This window comes from Pelodiscus sinensis, chromosome 11 (assembly GCF_049634645.1).
Source record: "Pelodiscus sinensis isolate JC-2024 chromosome 11, ASM4963464v1, whole genome shotgun sequence".
Taxonomy (NCBI): domain Eukaryota; kingdom Metazoa; phylum Chordata; order Testudines; family Trionychidae; genus Pelodiscus; species Pelodiscus sinensis.
This window is the reverse complement of record NC_134721.1, coordinates 34,652,104-34,672,816: the sequence shown is the minus strand read 5'-3', so window position 1 is coordinate 34,672,816 and position 20,713 is coordinate 34,652,104. Positions and strand designations below refer to the sequence as shown.

Genomic DNA, 20,713 nt, shown 5'->3' with positions numbered 1-20,713 from the left:
CGATCAACAGGGAAAGCCATTGTCGAATGATCCCTTATGCCTCCACTGGGAACACGCTCCACAACCGCGGTGAGGCCTCTCCCAGGTGGGGTGAGCACTGAAAGATGCACCGGTCGGGCCGGCTGGAACAGTCAGTCACAGGGTGTTGGGGTTTCTAGCTCCAGGGAGGAGGTGCTGGGAGCACTGGGGCATTGTGTGAAATAAGCTATTTGCATGTATCTGCAACCACACGGTATGTGCTGTGAGGATCATTGTGGCTTCCCAAGTTGAGTCGCCCTGCCCTAGATACAAGTTAAACCGCAGGGACCAAAGCGGTGGCAGCTGCAGGGAGCCTGTGCAGAACCAGCCCCGAACGGCACCTCCCTTCTGCTGCCTCCTTGCCCTCGCAAGCGCCTCTCCCAGCTAAGGCAGGAACGGTGAACCCTGCGCTCCCACACTCCAGGCCCGCCCATGGCCCATCCCAGGCAGCTCCTGGGACGAGCCACTGCCATGAGCACGGCTCTGGGCCAGTGAGGAGAGAGACGAGGGAGCTTGTTCCACCCCCTCGGTTCAGAAGAGGCTCGGCCTCACGCTCATAGGCCCGACGCCCCGGCGGCGCCCCTCGTTCGGCCACGCTCCCCGCTCCCGGATTGGCTGTGCGGCCGCAGAGACGGGCTGGACCGAGGGGACGAGCTACGATGACCGGGGGCCCTACAGCTGCTGCTGCTGTCACCGGGGGAGGGGTGTGCGCACGGGGGGAATCCGGAGCCGTGCTCGCCCCCGCGGCTGGAGAGACGCAGCCGGGCTCTCAGGTAGGGCTGCGCTGAAAGGGGAGCGGGAGGGAGGCAGCGGTGAGGGGCGGCGGGCGCTGGGGCTGACAGGCGCCCTGGTCCGGGACGGGGCTGTGCGAAAGAGGCGAGCTGGAAATTCTTCCCCTCTTGTCAGTGCAAGGGCTGCACGGACCCGCCTTCCCTGTTGGACACCGATGCCCTGCAGCCCCGGGCTCCCCCCTCACGCCCTGCTGGGGCTCCCCAGTATCAATCGGCAGCCTCAGCTTCTATTCCTGGCCTCCCCCCCAGGCCAGCCAATGCCCCTCTGCCCTGACCGGCAGCCTCCTGGTCTCTGCACCCCAGCTCTGCCAGCCCTCAGACCTGACCTGCTGCCCCACCTGCTGGTCCCATTAGAGGTTCCTCCCTCTCAGGCCTTATGTGCAGCCCCCTCCCCCCATCATCCCAGCCCTAGACCCTTCCACAAACATATTTTACAACAAAACACTGTTGTGGCCCAGGAACTCCAGAGCAGACAGGGCTATTATCTAACTCTTGCTGGAAACGTTTCCAGATCTTCTCTGAGCCAGTAACCTCGTCTTCCCCTTATCTATAGACCAGTGGTTCTCAAACTTTTTGGCCTGTGGCCCACCAGGCTCCATGTAAACCTTTCTGTGGATCACCAATTGCTAATGGAAACTCGCCATTGATTACATAATTACACCCGAGCCATTTTGCTAGTGCTGCAGCGAGAGAGAACCGTTTAATTTAACCAGTACGAAAAGAAATATTAATTTAAATTACTGTAAAATCGAGAGTATAATGCACACCTATGTATAATGCGCACCCCATTGTACAGGAGAACAGGAGGTAACCTGTTTTTGAAGTCCAGAATGTCTTGGTCTCTGGCTGTAGGCGGCAACACAGCCTGCCCTGCTACGCCAGGAGCCTACCCACCAGCACCAAGCCCAGCCTTGTCCGCTTCCCAAAGGCAGCCCCGGGCTGCAGGAGACCGGAAGGGAAGGATGTGCTGCTCCTACCTGTAGGCTCGCCCGGAAAACGCGCATGCAGCAGACAGCTGCCCGTGCGCCGCGCCGAGCTCACGCCTGCCGCAGGGACCCCCAGGCACAGCCTGAAGGAGCACTCGGCAGGCAGTGAGCCAGGGCGCTGCCGCCTGGAGGCACCGCCGACTCCTCACCTTGTCTGGGAGCCTGGCGGGGCGGCAGCCCTCGTACTGTGCTTCAGCGGGAAAGTTTTTGTGTGAAGGGGAGGGGGAGTTTAAAACTTTAAAAAATTGCTCCTATGTATAATGTACACCCTGGCTTTGAGCCTAAAAACCCGGGGAAAAAGTGTGCATTATATTTGTGATTTTACGGTATTAAACAGACTAAACACTTTAACTTTCTCATGTTAGTTTATCAAACTTCATTTTAAGTAAAGTAAAAAGCTTCCCATCTTTTCTTTATTTATGGCAGGGGTGGGAAACCTTTTTTTGGGTCAGTGGCCACTCACCCACAGAAAAATCAATTGAGGACCACACAAGTCAGAAGCAAACAAACAAGCAAGCAAACAAAAAACATTCCTTCAAAACCCCCCAGTCCTCACTGATGTGGCCCCCAACTGAGATGCTTTGCTCATCTGGCACTCTAGCCCCACTGGGGAAGGGGGAGGGACAGGGAGGGAAGGACTGAGGTTCAAGGCTTCCCATAGGCCAGATTTACTCTTCTTGGGTTCCAGGATTAGTGGATTTTGTGGACCTCCCCAGGCTCTGGGGTTGGGACAAAAATGGGGGGTTCAGTGTGTGTGACAGGGCTGCCAGAAAGAAGAATGTGGGTGCAGGCTCTAAGGTGAGAGGTGGGGTGCAAGAGGGAGTGAGGGTGCAAAGTCTGGGCTGGAGGTGGAGTGAAGGAGGGGGTGAAGGTGGGGGTCTGAATGGGAGGTGGGTTGCAGGAGCAGGCTGGCATTGGGGTGTCTGGCCAGAGGGAGGAGGCAAGAGCAAGGGAAGGTGCAGTGTGTGTCCAAGAGGAAGGGTGCAGGAGCAGGCTGGGGGTAGGGTGTCTGGCCAGAGCAGTGGGGACAGAAGCACGCTGGGGGTAGGTGTCTAGCCAGGAGGGAGGGGGCAGGAGCAGGGTGAAGGTGCGGGGTCTCAGTGGAGGGAAGGTGTGAAGGGGCTGGGGGAGTCTGGTTTTGAGGGGGTGAGGGGCACTTACTTGCCTTTGCACCCTGCATCACTCCCAAGTACTGCTTCCTGCTATTCCCATTGGCTGGAATCCAGCCAATGGCAGTAGCAGGGAAAGCCTCCAGGCAGTACACCTGCATGCTGCTGTTTCCTCAGCCGTGGGAAGCGGAGAGGGGGGTGCAATGCTTCTTCCCTGCGAGCCAGATTGTGCAGTGAGGCTCAGGGCTGTCTCCCCCCACCAGCAGGAAGCCAGCACTGGTGCTCCAACCTCATGGGTGGGAGGGCAAGGCTAGAGCACCAGCACAGGCTCCCCGCTATGGGAGGGAGGAGGAGGCGGCCTGAACTCAAGCTGAGGACCACCTAGAAGGTGGCCACAGAGCCCCCTCACACTTACTTAGGAGACCATGAGGAGGTCTCACCCTTCACACCCCCCGTGTATGTGACAACTCCAGACAACGTAGGCATGGTCTACGCTGCACAGTTGGGCCAATGTAAGCCTCCTGGCGTCGTCCTTGCTGTGGTTGCATGCAGGCATAAGTTAGGTCGACATAATGTTGTAGTTTCAGAGAGGCCATGTTAGTCTATTTCAGCAAAAACAATGAGGAACCCTGTGGCATCTTAAAGTCTATAATGTGCCACAGGACTTCTCATAATTTTGCAGTGTAGACACGGCTGTAAGCTAAACATCCAACCCAGATCGGTGCAGGTTGTGTCTCCAACCTTCCCACCTGTCTCAGCTGACTCCCACTGTCCTCTGAGAGTGCTAATTACCTGTTTGTGTCCCGTAGGTCTGATCCACAAGAGCCGCTCCTGAAGGAGGAAGTGACTGTGGTTTGAGAAGCTCCACTGCTGTTCCTGTGGGGAGAGCTTTGTGCCTGGGTAGCGAGGGCTGGGGCATCAGGAGGATGATGGATCGCTATAAGATCCCACGCACCAAAGAGCTGGAGTTTGGAGGGCCCCTGGGTAAGGCCAGGGTGAGGGGGGTTGGAAGGCAGTGGCTCCTGTACCCTGAAAGGCAGGATGAACTGGAGCTGTGCTTCAGGGCTGTGCATGCAGCTACATGGTTAGAGCAGGGCGGAGCTGGGAGTCAGCATCCTGGGTTCCCAGCTCTGCCACTGACTCACTGCATGGTCTTCTCTCTCAGGGATGCTGCTGCCTATCACTCACCCACAATTCTGATCGCCCTGGGGACCTTGTCCCTCTAACTCCTCCTTCCTCCCTTTGCAGGAGCCGTGATCCTCATCTTTCTCATGCCAGCTACTGTCTTCTATCTCCTGCTGACATGTGGCACAGAGCAAGCCAGTGTGCTGAACTTCCCGCCTCCACTTCCACCCCTGAGCACCCTCTGGAACCCCCACACCTTCCTGTTGCTCCTGGCTTGGGTCGGGCTGCAGGCTGCCCTCTACATGCTGCCTATGGGGAAGGTAATGCTGGGTCTCGCCTCACTGGGGCAGAGGAGAGGGCAGAACATCCCCTTCCCTGCTGGGTGCCCTCTGCCTAATGGTACCTGCTTGGCTGCCCATGGGCTGTCAAGGGCACATGCAAGTTGCATGGGCCATGGGCTGAGCCAGATCATGGCCAGATAGCTGCATCATATAGGCAGACACCTGCTCAAAATAAGTTAATCTACATGGCTGTGCATGAAGTTCCAGGGAGGATGAGTCATGAGGGGTTGGAGTCAAGAGCAGGGAGATCAGTGCCAATAGGCTGTGTTGTTTTCCCACAGGTCACAGAAGGGATCGTCCTTCGAGACAAGAGGCGGCTCCAGTATCGTATCAATGGTGGGTGTCAGGTGTGGTGTGGGAGGGGAAATCGACTGTGCCTTGCCCCAGAATTTGCAGCCGATCATATCACTTACTGAATCCTCATTGTAACAAGTAATAGTATTGGGGGAAAGTGCTGCATAGTGGGTCTGAACAAGGAGTCAGGACTCCTCGGATCTGGGATCTGCCACAGATTCTCTGTGTTACCTTGGGCAAGTCCCTTTCCCTCTCTGTGCCTCAGTTGCCCAGAACAACACAATGGGCTGAGACACAAGGATCCTCGACTAAAAGTCACAAAGTGATGCTGTATGTAATCAGCTTTCTCCTTTCTCCTAATCCTGCTTTCTCTCTTCCCACACGGCAGCTTTCCATGCGATGGGCGTCACAGCCCTCGTGGTGGGGGCTGGACTGGCAGCCGGACTCCGCCTCAGCTACATCTATGACCACTTCCTGCAGTTGGCTTTCTCGGCCTTGCTGCTGGCCTTTGGCCTCAGCTTCCTCCTCTATTTCAAGTCCCTCTTTGCTCCAGAGACAGCACTGGCACCTGGTGGGAACTCAGGTGAGTCTGTCCTCTCCCATGGGGCATGCAGACACAGGGATAATCTTCTACAAACACACACACGCATACTTAGATGTATGTATCTATGTACACGTGTGAATGCACAGACATGCTCACACTGGCATTTGTGCATCACACATACACAGGGATACACAGAGACACTCTCTTAGATACACAGGTCACACCTAGTGTATCAATGGAAAGTGCAGGGTAAAGCAGACAGTGATGCCAGTCGTGGTGTGCAAACTGCAAGGAGTTTAGGGAGGTATCTGGTCAGCTGATAAGGGTCAGGAAGGAACCACTTTTCTTATAGGGAGCTTAAACTTTGGGGGCCAGGTCTCCCTGCCAACAGCATGGCCTAGTGGTTAGGTCCCAAAATTAGCCAGCAGAAAAGGGGTGCAGACCTTGCTGCTGGTGCCCTGGCCTGGAAACTCCAGCCCACTATATAAGTATAGTCCTTAAGTTTGGGGCGTGGCCCCAAGAGTCTAGATTTCCCCTTAGTAGGGTTCTAGCATGTTTCCCCCTGTGTCCTAGGAGGTGGGGTTGGAAGTTTATGTGCTCCTGTGGCTGGCCAAGTTGACAGGCTTTGGTACCTATCCTGCAGACAGCAGAACCACACTCCTGTCTCCTTGCTGGTCAGTTCCTAACTGAGCCAGGCTCCTTTCCTTTTATCTTCCCTCCAGGCCTGGCATCGGCAACAGGTAAAGCAGGGCATGGCTAGCTGGGCTAAAAGGCTTTGTTTAACCCCTGTGATATCAGGCCCTCCTCTCTTCACACCCTTCCACCTTCTAATGAAGCATCCAGCAACAGCACCCATTGGAGACCAGACACATCGGCTGTGTCTAGACTGGCAAGTTTTTCCGCAAAAGCAGCTGCTTTTGCGGAAAAACTTGCCAGCTGTCTACACTGGTCGCTTGAATTTCCACAAGAACACTGACTTCCTACTGTCTGAAATCAGTGCTTCTTGCAGAAATACTATGCTGCTCCTGTTAGGGCAAAAGTCCTTTTGTGCAAAGCTTTTGCGCAAAATGGCCAGTGTAGACAGCTCAGATTTGTTTTGCACAAAAAAGCCCTGATCGCAAAAATGGCAATTGGGGCTTTTTTGCGCAAAAGCGCGTCTAGATTGGCACGGACGCTTTTCTTCAAAAAGTGCTTTTGCGGAAAAGCGTCCGTGCCAATCCAGACGCTCTGTTCCACAAATGCTTTTAACGGAAAACTTTTCCATTAAAAGCATTTGCGGAAAATCATGCCAGTCTAGATGTAGCCATCCAGATTTAACACAACAGAAGGGGGACTACCAGGCCAGCGGGATGGGACACATGGATTGATCCAGGGCGGCAGGGAGGGGAGCATACCAGGCTTGTTGGACCCATTGGTCTAATCTGAGGCAGCAGGGGAGATACTGGGCTGGATGGGCCTATTGGTCTGGTCCAAGGTGGCAGGGAAAGGAAGGAAGAGTAGCCTGACGTGCTATTGGTCACACAGGGAACCCCATATATGACTTCTTCATGGGCCACGAGCTGAACCCTCGCGTCGGCTCCTTCGACCTGAAGTATTTCTGCGAGTTGCGTCCAGGCCTCCTGGGCTGGGTAAGTGGGTGGGGTTTCAGTGCGCTCCCTGCTGCAGAAAGCCCCATGGGCCCATGGCTGTGGTGACCTGTGTGGTAACACTTGCTAAGTCAAAGGATAATCGGAGAACCTGCTGCAGGGGAGCACTAGTCCTGTGGGAAGGGTTGGCAGAGGAATTTTCCTCACTCAGATGTCCATGTGTACCAGATACTATCCACAGCCAGAAATCCTGCCCTAGATGGACCCATTAGTCTGATCAAGCATGGTGGGGAGGGGTGCGGAATACCACACTGGACAGACCTATTGGTCTGAACTGGGGCAGCAGGAGTGTGGGATGCCAAGCATGGATGGGCCCATTGGTCTGATGCAGGGGTAGGAGTAAACCAGGAAGTATGGTCTTACACGGGGCTAGATTTGCCTTTGGTCAAATGCTGGGCAGTGGGAAGAGGAGGATACCAGTCTGGTTTCTCCAGAATGTCAGAGAGATGTTTGGGGTCCCATTCAGCAATCAGGTGTTTTTTCTCTGGGCAGACAGGGTGTAGGGGGCAAGGAAAGGAGCAGGGTAGGAGGCAGATCTTCTCCAAACTCTGCCTGATTGCTCCCCTCCTGCCAGGCACTGGTGAACATGGCCATGCTGGTGAAAGAAACTGAGCTGCGAGGCAGCCCCTCGCTGGCCATGCTCTTGGTCAATGCCTTCCAGCTGCTCTATGTGGTGGATGCACTGTGGAATGAGGTGAGTCGCTCTTACATCCCTGGCTTAGCCTTGGCTTGGGGCCTGCACTAGGCTAGGGGATACAAAGGAAACTCTAGAGGAGGCTTGTGCGTTCTCTTCCCATGTCTGGGAGGAGAGTGAAAGTCCAGTGGTCCAAGCTGTGAGGCTGGGAGAGAGAGGACCCAACTGAGAAGGGAGTGGGAGTTGGTGATATAAAGCACAGATGCATTCAGGATGGATTGATTTAAAGCAAAGCAATTTAAATAATTGTTATTAATCAAGTTTTGCATTTTTACTTTATAGAGGTTTTTTTTTAACAAAAAGTTGATTCTCATTGGTTGGTAGTTATTAAAAATGTTAATTTGCAACCAAGTGTACCCTGGCTATATACCAAATTCAGCACTTCTTTTTGCAAACAAGGAGGACACAGTATATGGCTGTGTCTACATTGGCATGATTTTGCGCAAAAGCACCCGCTTTAGCGCAAAAATATGCTGCCTGTCTACACTGGTGGGGAGTTCTTGCGCAAGAACACCGACGTTCTAATGTGTGAAATCAGTGCTTCTTGCACAAGAACTATGATGCTCCTGCTCAGGAATAAGCCTTCTTGCGCAACTGTTCTTGCGCAAGAGACCAGTGTAGACAGGCAACATGAATTTCTTGCGCAAGAAAGCCCAATGGCTAAAATGGCCATCGGAGCTCTCTTGTGCAAGAGAGTGTCTACACTGGCACGGATGCTTTTGCGCAAAAGTACATCTCTTGTGCAAAAGCACATGCCAGTGTAGACGCTCTCTTGCACAAATACTTTAACGCAAAAACTCTTGCGTTAAAAGTATTTGCGCAAAATCTTGCCAATGTAGATGTAGCCTCTATGTATACATTTATTTGAGCAATTAATCAGCTTCCTGTGCATGTATTCAGATTTCTAATTTTTACACTTTTTATTATGTTAGAAGATGGTGAATGTTGTATTTATTCACAATATGATGATTCATGTTTACTTGCAATTTATGTCCAGCTGTATTTGGATGGAAATTAAAATTCAATTAAAAAATCCCTATAAACAACATGTTAGAGTTTTTAATATAATAAAACTGCTTTGTTGCTAATACATATTAAAAAAGTTTATAAATAAATATGTTCTCTTTAAAAACGATTACACAAACAAAGAAAGTATCTGTAGTTAGTGAATTTAACTGTGTTTCTGGTCACCGTGTCATTCAAGATTTTAGAACTAATAGACCTCATCCTCTCACATCTAGTTTTTCTTCATAGATTGGAAGAGAAAAACTAGCTTTCCTGCCTGTTTGGCTCCCAATTGATTTCTTAACTTCAAAACAACCAGTTGCTGAACTGATTTAGTTGAATAGGATGAAATGAAAATATTTAGAGCCCTGCAAATTTGTGGACATACTTGTGGACATGGATGCGAATGTCCGCAGCTCAATTTTGCAGATGCAGATGTGGATACAAATTTTGAATCTAAAAATATTCTCTCTGCACCTGCAGAAGAGACTGCTGCCAAGAGATTTAGCGATTCAACAAACTTTGGTTCCTGGTGCCTAGCCAGTGATGTCAAGCAGTTCCATGTTTTAATTTTCTTTAAACTTGGCAGCAAACATATCCTGCTTAATATTGTTTTTTTTTTTTAATTTAAATGATTTAATATATTGTAGCATGGTTAGGCCTTAGCATAGATTAATTTTAATTTTAATTTTGAAGAGATTTAGGGATTTTAAAATAATTTAATTCTTACTACTGATTTTTATCTGTGCTGGATGTGAATTCACTGTGTCCTGCAGGAGGCCATCCTCACCACCATGGACATTGTGCATGATGGGTTTGGCTTCATGTTGGCCTTTGGGGACCTTGCCTGGGTGCCCTTCACCTACAGCCTCCAGGCCTATTTCCTGGTCAACCACCCCCAGAAGCTGAGCCTGCCCATGGCTGTCGGGATCCTCTTGTTGAATGGTGAGGCTTGGGTGATCCCCTTTCACGTACCAAACTAATAGGCCCATATCCCCCCTCCTCCTCCCTCAGACCAATGGATCCACTTAGGCATGACCAATAGGTGTAATATTCCCCTCACTTCACTCCATGACCTCATCTAACACAGTATCTTACCCCCAGCCCCAATGCACACAAACTCTCCCTGCCTCACCAAGCCTACAATGCACCTTGCTGTACACTGGGGTGAAATCCATTCCTGACCAGCCTCAAGCCACACTCTGAAGCCTAAGGATTGAAAATCCTGCTCAATGCCACGCTCTAGGCTAGCATCCACCACCATTCTCATCCATCCCTTTGTCTTCTCCAGAGCAGTCCGTTCCCTTACCAATCCATGGCAGAAGTCCCAGTATCCCTTACCTAGAGTTCCCACAGCCTATCCTCACTCTGGTTCTCTCCTTGTCAGGTCTGGGCTACTGCATCTTCCGCAGCGCCAATTCCCAGAAGAACACTTTCCGCAGGAACCCCAACGATCCCCGAGTAGCTGGTGAGCTGAAGCTGCCTTTGGGATGGAAGTTGTAGGGGGACTTGGAGTGAAGGAGCCTAGAAGGGGAGAAGACGGGAATGCTAAGGGAGGGTTGGCTAATGGAAGAGAGTGGGAGGAATGGATGCCGTGTGGGTAATGCCCTTCTCCTCCCAGGTCTCAAAACCATCCCCACAGCCACAGGCCGGCGGCTCCTGGTGTCTGGCTGGTGGGGGTTTGTGCGCCACCCTAACTACTTGGGGGATCTCATCATGGCTCTGGCTTGGTCGCTGCCCTGTGGTGAGTATAAATCCTGCATGGGGGGGCTGGGGGAAAGGCTCACAAGGGGATTGTCTCCTTCTGCCCACAGCATTGTGGCCCCATTGAATCTGAGCCTGTAGGACATGCAGGCCATATCCCTACTGCCCTTTGCAATAAAAGCAGGGGAGCATCTCTCTAGCCTTCAGGGCAATAGTGTCTACTGTGGGGCACCCATTGTGTCTTTCATGAGCCAGAGAAGGTGCCTGTGCTGGCCCAACATCCTAGTCGTGTCCTAAGCAGATGGCCCCAATATGCTGCCCCATACTCCAGCCATGTAGAAGACACTTGGTCTGGTTGGCCTGAAGTTCCAGGGTGGAGGGTGCCAGTCGCCCCATCAAAGTGCTGGCATCACTATATCATTGGCATGGAAGTGGGGAGGAATCTACACCACAGACAAGCTTGCTCAGCTCTCAGACACTATCCACTACGACACTGACTCTCAAGCTACTTACCATTATGGGCCACAGACTCCGCTCTCTGTGTGGTATGGGGGCTGCAGCCATACAACATATATCCTCCCTGTATGGCCTGAGGATGTCACATGGCCACAGTTGTGCGTTGACCAGACCACAGCAGCCCGTGGGTTGAGAACCAGTGCACTAGAGGCCCTAGAGGGAGGGCTCCTGGACTCCTTTCCTCATGCACCATGTCTTTCCCTCCCCACAGGCCTTACACATGTCCTGCCCTACTTCTACGTCATCTACTTCACCATGCTGCTGATTCACCGGGAGGCCCGGGACGAGCACCAGTGCCTGCGGAAGTACGGGCTGGCCTGGCAGGAGTACTGCCGGCGAGTTCCCTACAGGATCTTCCCTTACCTTTATTGAGATGTGGCCCAGCACTGCATGCTCCATGCAGACTCAGGCCTGACAACTCACATCTGCCCGACATTGCCCCAAAGGCTGGTGGGACACTAGCCTCTGTCCTAATCACTGGAGCACGCTGTCATCCCCTACCACATCTGTGCTATGACACGTCCTCGCTGAGCCAGTCCCCAAAGAGGATTAAGTCCATCCCACTGGAAATACAGGAATTTTCCCTCCAGTGTGTTATTCCATGGAGCTATGCACTGTCTAGCTTTAAGTGGTTTGAACAATGCTGCTCGCAACCGGCCCCTGCGGGAGAGAAGATCATCCCGTGATGAGGCTTTTTTCTTTGTTATGGAATAAATCCAGCCCCCAGGGCAAGTGGGGAGACTTCCACCTTCTGAACATCCACAGTTGAAGTCGCTTTGATCTGCTGTGCCCCAAACACCCTCAGCCCTACTGTACACTAATGGCTGCTTATCCCTGGTGCGCAAAGGCAGTTTGGGGCTGCACCGAGCTTTGCCAGTGAAGGCTGAAGAGGAACTGTGACCAAATCGAGGCAAGTGGCGCGGTGCCTAGGAGACAAGATGCTGCCTTCATGGCAGTTTCCCACTTGGAACTGTAGATTTGTTTGTGGGACCGCATCAATTCACAGAAAGTGGATGGCTCACGGAGGCTGAACTCCTATGTCTCTGGGACCTTCAAGAGGCTCTCAGCAGCTGCCAGTCAACCCACCTTGTGCCAGTACTGCAATAGAAAGCCATTGTGCCACAGAGTGGGTGCAGAAATAGAACAGACTCAAAGTGCTTTGCAAGCTGCTGTGTGTGATCAGCAGGTGATGGTTCTCTCCCCATCCTGGAGTCTAGAGAGACCTACACGAAGTTGTCCGTGCTCCCCACAGTTCACACTAGGTCAGTGGTTCCCAAGTTTTTTACCTCACACTCCCCCTTACCTCTGTCTACCACCCCACCTAAGGCTGGGAGCAAGGACACGGCTCTAGGAGGGGGGGATGTAGACAAGGGTATGAGGGCTGAGGCTGGAGCCAGAGCTGAGAGCCAGGCCAGGAGCAGAGTGTTGACCAGGAGCCTTGGCTGGTGGCCAGGGCCCCAGGCACAGGAAGATGGTGGCCAGAATCCTAGGCATGGGGAGCCAGGGCCAGCAGCCAGGGCAGAACTGGGTGGTACTCCCTCCCTACCCCCATGTGCCTCTAAACATTCCCCTACACCCCTTTAGAGGCACGTGCCTCAGTCTGGGGACCTCTGCAGTAGATGACTCATCTATAAGTAGTATCCAGAGTTTTCCTAGAGTCATCAAATTTAAGTCCAGAAGGAACCACCAGGTCATCTATTCTGACTCCTGCGTATCACAAGCCACCAACACACTGAACCTGACAACTGAAATGAGACCAAGATACTACAGCCTACAGGAGCCTAAGCTATCATGGCTACATCTACACTGCAATGCTATTTTGGGATACAGCAAGCCCGTTATTTCAAAATATAATGGGCTCACTATTCTAACATCCCTGTAAGCCTCATTCCACGAGGAGTAAGGAGCATTTCGGAACAGCCGGTTATTTCGAAAGTTGGCACCAAACTACAAAATAAGCTATTTCGAAATAAGATCAAAATAAGATACGCAATTTGAGCCACGCAAATTGCGTATCTTATTTCAAGCTATGGTGCAGTGTAGACTTACCCTAAGTGTCATAGACACAAAGTAGGAGGGACCAAGGTGAACCAAGGTCCCTGCAATGGCAGGGAGTTGATTAAGTAAGATATACCCAGATATGGGGTCAGAAAGAGACCTGGTACCAGCATTGCTGGGAGGATCTTACTAGTAATACAATCGTATGTTACTCAAGTGCTCCACATGCAGAAATCACTTTATGCCACTGCCTCTGAGGTGGAACACAGCAGGGCTACGTCTACACTGGCACCCTTTTCCGGAAATGCTTAAAATGGAACAGTTTTCCGTTATAAGTATTTCCGGAAAAAGTGCATCTACATTGGCGGGATGCTTTTCCGGAAAAGCACTTTTTCCGGAAAAGCGTCCGTGCCAATGTAGACGCACTTTTCCGCAAAAAAGCCCCGCTCGTCATTTTCGCGATCGGGGCTTTTTTGTGGAAAACACTACGGTGATGTCTACACTGGCCCTTTTCCGGAACAGTTTTCCGGAAAAGGACTTCTGCCCGAACGGGAGCAGCATAGTTTTTCCGGAAAAACACTAACAATTTGCCAGTAGATCGTCAGTGCTTTTCCAGAAATTCAAGGGGCCAGTGTAGACAGCTGGCAAGTTATTCCGGAAAAGTGGCTGATTTTCCGGAATAAGTGGCCAGTGTAGACACAGCCCAACTGTTTAACAGCACACAACAGTATGTCAATATGCAAATATCCTATTGAACTCAAACAACTAGGCCTATTTAGGACAGAAGAATGTAGTTACTAGTACATCTGACAACACTGCATACATTTGATTGTGAACAAGATGCTGAGGTTCGCCCCCAACTCCTGGAACAGGCCTGGGATATTTAATAATGGGCTCAATTTGATATCTCATTTAAGAGTGGCACCTCCAACAATTTAGATTCTGCACCTCCCAGGTGACAGCAATGACAGGGAACACCCCATCCTGAGTCCCCTGCCTCACCTCCTGCAGCATTGCACCCCCCTAGCACCTCACTGGACACTGGGATCAGCACTAGGGAAAGTGTCCTGTACTTAGCTCCTTGCAACACTGCCTCACTAGACACCAGACTGGGGCACTGAAATCACCATGGACTCCAAGGGGACAGCACAGTCAACTAAGCTGCACAATCTTCTAGAACCATCCTGGACCACTTGGGTCAGTACTCAGTCAGAGAATAGCCGCCAGTATCTCCTTTGTACGGCACTAAGTACAATGAGGCCCAAATCCCAGTTAGAGCTTCTGGGTTCTACTGTAACACATAGATTACATGCCACCATCACCTGTATTCTAGGAAGGTTTCCCTTTGACAGTCAACAAAATCAAACTCTATATCTTGGAAGCTGTCCTGCCAACATCCTAATCACAGGTGGTATACCTGGATGTATAACAAAACCCACAAAGTTTTCATACCAGCACTAGATGTCTGACCTGCATTTCTCTGTGCTTCACTCAAGCTTAAAGCATTGCCTTCTGTGAGGGACCACGAAGGAGCTCATTGCTCATTTGGTAATGCTTTAATGAAAGAATCTAACCATATCACAACCACCATGGTTGGCTGCAACCTGGCTATCTGAGAATGGACTGTATCTGAAGTCTCCTCTGTGGCTGTAACGAGGTGCAAGGCTGCAGCAGAAAGTTCAGCCTGACAGATGCACAGGTCATGATGAGATGAAGGGTTTGTCTTACTGCAACAGTTAGCTCAAATGAGTACACTGGAGTTACTCTAGCTGAATTCAAGTGAGAGTATGTCTGCCCAGCAATCGGACATGTGCAGCCTAGACTGGCATAGCCAAAGTACCTTTCAGCTAGCCAGTGTGGCTAAAACTAGCAATGTAGATGTGCAGGGTTGATGGTCTAGATGCTGCTTGGTCCTGCCATGAGTGATGGGGGACTAGACTTGATGATCTCTCAAGGTTCCTTCCAGTTCTGTGATTCTTGCACAGCACATATTGCTGCATCTTTACTGTTTTTAGCCAGGCTAGTTAAGAGTGAAGCTAGTACAGGTACCTCCTCTCCCCCCAAGCTGCAGTCATGCTTCAGAAAGCAGTGTAGATATACACTGAGAGCAGCGTGAAAGCAACTGCACCGTGAAACAATATGGAGCTGTACAGAGTGATGGGATTAGCAAATGATGTGCTCCTGTCACTCAAGCTGTTGTAGCCCTACGGCATTATTAGCTTGAGTGGCAGTAGCCCTCCAGTTTCAACCTCCATCCCCTTACAGGCCAGTTAGCTTGATTTCAAAATACCATTTAACTCAGGCTAGAGATCTGTTTGGGCAGGAGTCAGGGTAGGAGCTACACATGAGCTTGAGCTAACACCAGATTGAATACAAGCCCCAAAGACCGAGTCACAGCTGGGAGTCTGCTTTGGCTGGAAGCGGAATACCAGTTCGGTTTGCTGTGTCTGTTTGCTGTGTCTGTAATTTTAAGTATTGGGGAAATTCCCCTTTTGGGGAAAGCTGGCGTGTTGAACAGTGCACTGAAGTGATGATGATTTTATTAAAATATATTAAACTCAAGTCTCAATCTGAGTTCAAAATCAAATGTTTGCGATGCTTTTGAGGGCTAGATAAGCAAACTGTCAGCTCTTAAATACAGGAAACAACCAGCCACACAGGTAACACTCTCAAAGTGCAGCCACCTGACAGGTGGTCCATGGCTTCAGCTCAGCCCCCCCTTCCGTCGAGCCTGTGCTGGTGGTCTAGCCTTGCAGCCGTGGGGCTGAAGCACCAGCTCCAGCTTCCTGCTTGGAGGACGCAGGGGTTGGTGGTGGGAAAGAAAGCTCCAACCTTCCCCGGCAGAGCCAGCTCACAGAGAGGGGCAGAGCAAGTGGCTCCATGCACTGTCACTCCTCAACCCCTATCCCCACACTGCTGGGAAAACAGCAGTGCAGTGACACACTGCAGGCTTTCCTTGCTGCTCCCCTTGACTGGAGTTTTGGCCAATGGGAGCAGCAGGAGGCCGTGCTTGGGAATGACAGGGGCACAAAGCCAGGTAAGCGCCCTCCCCCATGCCCAGACCCTGCACCCCAATCCCCCTCACTTACCCCTCTGCCAAGACCCCACACCCCCAGCTTGCTTCTGACCAGACACCCTACTCTCAGCCTGCTCCGGCACCCTCCCTCTTGGCCAGACACCCTACTTCTGCACCCTTCCTCCTGGCCAGACTCTCTACCCCCAGTCCACTCTAGGGATGTTAAATATCAATTAATTGAATAGTCAAGTAAGCTCATGAATTGTTATCGGTTAGTCAACCAGTGTTTTTTTTGTGACAGTACTGCCTGGTACGCGGTACCGGCACCTCCAGTCAGAGCTTACCTGGAAAGAACAGAGCATACGGGCACCTCTGTATAGAAATGTGTGACAGTCAGCTGGGACACGTGTCTTAAAGGGGCCATGTCTCTTAAAAGGGCAATGCTAGGCCCACCCTGGCTTTTTTTTTCTCTTCAACAACTTTTCCTCTGGTGTACTGGCACTTTTTTCTTTTTTAACAAAAAAAGCACTGCAGTCGACTATTCTATAGTCCCTGGGGATGGGGCCGGCAGCTACTGTGTTTGAGCCCCGCTCCCAAGGAGCCCTGCCACTCAGTGCTGCTGTCTCTGAATCAGAGGCAGCAGTGCAGGGTGCCAGGTAGGAGCTGGTCGTGAGGGGAAACAGTTTAAAAACCAGCTCCCCTCGTGAACCGGCTGCCTGTTGCCCTGTGCTGCTGCCGCTGATAAAGGGGCAGCAGCGCAGGGTGGCAGCAGCTTGTTTAGAGGAGGGTCTGAGCTCCCAGACCCAGCATGAACCAGAACTGAGCTAAGCTGCCTGCCCACCCGGCTCCTAATACACTTTAAATGCAGAGATTCAGCGGGGGTAGGTTCTGGACCCATCACTAGCTAGTACTGAGCCAGGCTGCTGCCCAGCCTGCTAAAAAATTTACTGGTGGGTGGGGATGGAGGGGTGGGAAATGTGTGTAGTCTATAGCATTAATCTATAAGCTTTTATCAGTGAATTGGTTAACTGACTACACTATTAGATCCCTAGACCACTCCTGCCCCCTCCCTTGCTCCTGTATCTTCCCTCCTGGCCACACTCTGCTGAGGAAGTGGGTCTGGCCCCTGAAAGCTCATCACCTAATAAACCTACTTAGTCTTTAAAGTGCTACATAGTCCTGTTTTTTGTTCCCCCTCACCAGACACCCTACTCCCAGCCTGCTCCCGAACCCTATCTCCCATCCAGACCTCGCACCCTCACTCCTTCCTGGAGCTCACCTCCTGCCCAGATCCTAAACCCCCACCCCTCTTGCTAGCAACCCTGTCCCACACACTGAACCCCTCATTTTTGTCCCAACCTCAGAGTCCGCGGAGGTGGGGGGCACAAAACTGACTAACTCTGGAATGCCAGAAGAGTAAATCTGGCCTATGGGAAGTCCTGAACCTCAATCCTCCCTTCCCCTCAGGGCTGGAGCACCAGTGGAGCGAAGTTGGGGGCCACACCAATGAGGGTTGGGGACTTTTGGAGGGTTTTTTTCTTTCGCTTCTCACTTACGTGGTCCCCAACTGATTTTTCTGTGGGTCAGTTGCCCGGATCTCAAAAAAGTTCCCCACCTCTGCCATAAATAAAGAAAACATGGGGCCCTTTTGTGTTGAACATAAATTAATATTTTTCTTTATTTAAAATGAAGTTTGCAAAACTAACATGAGAAAGTTAAAGTCAGATCTGTTTAATACTTTGAGAACCACTGGCCTAGGAACTCTTTTCTGTGCCCGGGGCTATTTGGATTTTCAGTCTAGCAGAGGAAGAGATGGCAAGATCCAAAGGCTGGAAGTTGAAGTTAGACAAATCATAAATGTAATTTTGAAAGAAATCAATTTCCTAGCAAGGAGGGTGAGTAAACACTAGAGCAACAGGCCGGCTGGCCACTGCCTGGAGTCTTTAAGGTAAAACTAAATATCTTTGTGAACTGTTGAACATCTCAGTGGTTACATGCTGCCAGCTCTGCTCCCAGGGAGGAGGCTTCCCTGCCTTAGAGAAGCTGCCTCCCAGGGAACCGGGATGCTAGCCCCTGCCTGTTTCACTCCTGGGGAGGCAGCTTCCCTGCTGCAAGGAAGCCTTCTCCCCAGGAGCCAGCTGAGTGTAACCAATGCCATTAACCAATAAGCACCAACTTATTGCTTAAACAGTTGGTTACATTCTAACATCCCTAGTTTTAATCTAGCATCTGGGGAAAATTCTAGTGTCTTTGGAGGATGGGGAAAAATCAGACTGGATGATCACAATGATCCCTTCAGGACTTAGGTCCATGAGAGGCCCACACAGCTCAATTGTGTACCAACATAAAAGGGCACATCTACAGCGGAGTCTCAAACTTTGCAAAGTGCTTCAGAAAGGTTGCAAGCCAGCAGAAGTCAGGAAAACCCTGCAGACTAATACAGAATGGTATGTGCATGGAACCGGTTATTCTGACTCCTTGAATGGCCCATAGCCCAGGAGTGTTTATGGCCATGTGGCATAGCGGATAGAGCACTGGGACTCAGCAGAGTGGGGTTCTAGTCCCAGCTCTGCCCTGGGATGATCTCCAGTGACTCATTTCCCACTTTATGCTTCTATCTTGAAGTAAATCTACACCAGTGATGGGCAACCTAGGCTAGTGAGTGGGCTACATGAGGGACCTTCCTTCATCTCAGTGGGCTGAAAGATTGTAATGACAAAGACAGTCTGTTGGGAAACAAAATCTGGCAACCTTGTGCATGGGCAGTGAAAACAAAATATCTTGCAGGTCGCACACTGAACCTCAATGGGCCACATGCAGCCCGTGGACTGCTGGTTGCCCACAATGGATCTACCCTGGTCAGCTGACTCAGATTCATGGGGCATATGCTGCAGGGCAGTAAAGATGCAGTGTAGACTTTTGGGTTAGAGCCTGGGCCCTCAGATCCCAGGAAGGGTTTCAGAGTCCATGCTCTAACCCCAGCTTGAATGTCTATGCTGCAATTTTATAGCTTCAGAGCCCCAACCCAAGTCAGGTGACCTGTGCCAGCAACAGCCATGCCACAGATCTTTCAAAGCAATGTACATGTGCCCATGGATACTGATACAGTCCCAAACATAGTGCTATTTGTGGCCCTTACAACATGTAATGTATTTATCTTCACAGTGTTAATATGTGGTAGGGCTGTGCTATAATCCCTACCATGCTCATGAGGAAACTGAGGCACAGAAAGGCTAAGTGACTTGCCCAGGGCCATAAGGGAAATCTGCAGCAGAGCAGGGATTTTAACCCAGGTCTCCTAAGTCATTGGCTAGTGCCCAAACCAAATAAAGTTCTCAACTCATAAGGCCACCTTCCAGCCAAGACAGGTGAATGCTAGTTCTAAACTTACACCTTAACTCTTCTTTGGCTGGGCAAAGAAATTTGAAGTGGGTTGCGGACCACTGGATATCATTATAAGTAAGGGCCTATCAAATTCACAGCCGTGAAAAACATGTCATGGGTTATGAAATCTGGCCTCCCACTATAAAATCTGGTCTTTTGTGTTCTTTGCTGTATACCGGGGTGCAGGACCTTAGGCCGCTGGGATTGAGACCCCGAGGCTTAAGGATTCTGCCACCCCTGCATTGGCGAGCCCGCACTGGTGCTCCAGGCCCCTTGCCACCCACCTGCAGGGCTGGAGCACACAAAATCTACTAGCCTGGGGCACCCTAAGCTCTGGTGTGCAAGGAGAATGTGAGGCACGTCTTTCTGCTTCTCAATCAGGGGCTTCTCATTTGCGCACAGCCCCTGACTGATTTTTGTGTGGGGCAGTAGCCCCTAACCTAAAAAAGGTTGCCCAGCCCTGCTGTATATATACGGCTTTCATGAGACCAACATTTCTCAAATTGGGGTTCCTGACTCAAAATGGAGTTGCAGGGGGTTTACAAAATTATTTTAGGGAGGCCACCCTTACATCTGTGCTGCCTTCAGAGCTGGGTGGCCAGAGAGTGATGACGCATGAAGTGTGGCAACTGGTGGTCGGATGCCCAACTTTGAAGGCAGTGCTTCACCAACAGCAGCACTGACGTAAGGATGGTAATATTATACCATGCCCCTGCACTGCTGCCTTCAGAGCTGAGTGTTAGAGAGTGGTGGCTGCTAAGGGTCCTGCTCTGCAAGCAGCAACACAGAAATAAGGGTGACAATAACACACCATGCCATCCTTACTTCTGCACCATTGCTGTTGGCAGTGGTTCTGCCTTCAAAGCTGGGTTTCCAGCCAGCAGTCTCCAGTGGCTCCGCTCTCAAGGCAGAAGGGTAGCAGTACCACAATTCCGCCCCCCCCCCAACAATAACCTTATGAACTCCCCACAACTCCTTAAATCAGAACCCCCACTCAATATCTAGCTCTCAGCCCAAGCAAAAGAACAGATAAGTTGTACAGCATGTCCTGTAAGACTACAAATTCAAGCGCGCTCACACCAGAACCTTAAAGTATCCTTATATGAAGCCTGTCACCCACCACGGGCCCGATAGGGTAAGACTAAGGTGTTAGAACTCTAACTAATCACACTTCTCCAATGGGACTTAGGGGCATCAATAGTTTTCCAAACATTTAGAGGATGACACCCTCCTCCCTGAGACACATGAAATTCACCTGTGATACCCTATGATAGTTTGGATATCGGCCTATTTGCCAACAACTATCCTGGCAAGCCTTTAACCAAAGCCCCATGCTGTACATTCTGTGTCACAAATAAAACAGAACAGACCTTTTCGAAACAACACACTGTGGAACTCACTGCCACAGGAAGTCACTGAGATGAAGAATTCAGTACTATAAAAAAAAAGAATGAACTATTTATATGGCTATCAATAATATCCAGTTGTCATAACTCACAACATTATAGAAGGAACATTAAACCTTGCTATTCAGGTTTTAAA

General features: G+C 50.8%; 1 protein-coding gene across 1 annotated transcript; it reads left to right on the top strand.

Moving 5' to 3' along the window:
* The first annotated feature begins 508 nt into the window (after nucleotides 1-508).
* On the top strand, nucleotides 509-16,919 carry TM7SF2 (transmembrane 7 superfamily member 2). Its single transcript, XM_075939142.1, has 11 exons — nucleotides 509-791; nucleotides 3,714-3,888; nucleotides 4,153-4,349; nucleotides 4,652-4,706; nucleotides 5,053-5,247; nucleotides 6,733-6,836; nucleotides 7,429-7,548; nucleotides 9,330-9,498; nucleotides 9,941-10,021; nucleotides 10,175-10,297; nucleotides 10,985-16,919. Exons 2-11 carry the CDS (start codon nucleotides 3,831-3,833, stop codon nucleotides 11,143-11,145), a joined length of 1,263 nt encoding a protein of 420 aa, XP_075795257.1. The 5' UTR covers nucleotides 509-791; nucleotides 3,714-3,830; the 3' UTR covers nucleotides 11,146-16,919.
* Nucleotides 16,920-20,713: the final 3,794 nt, after the last annotated feature.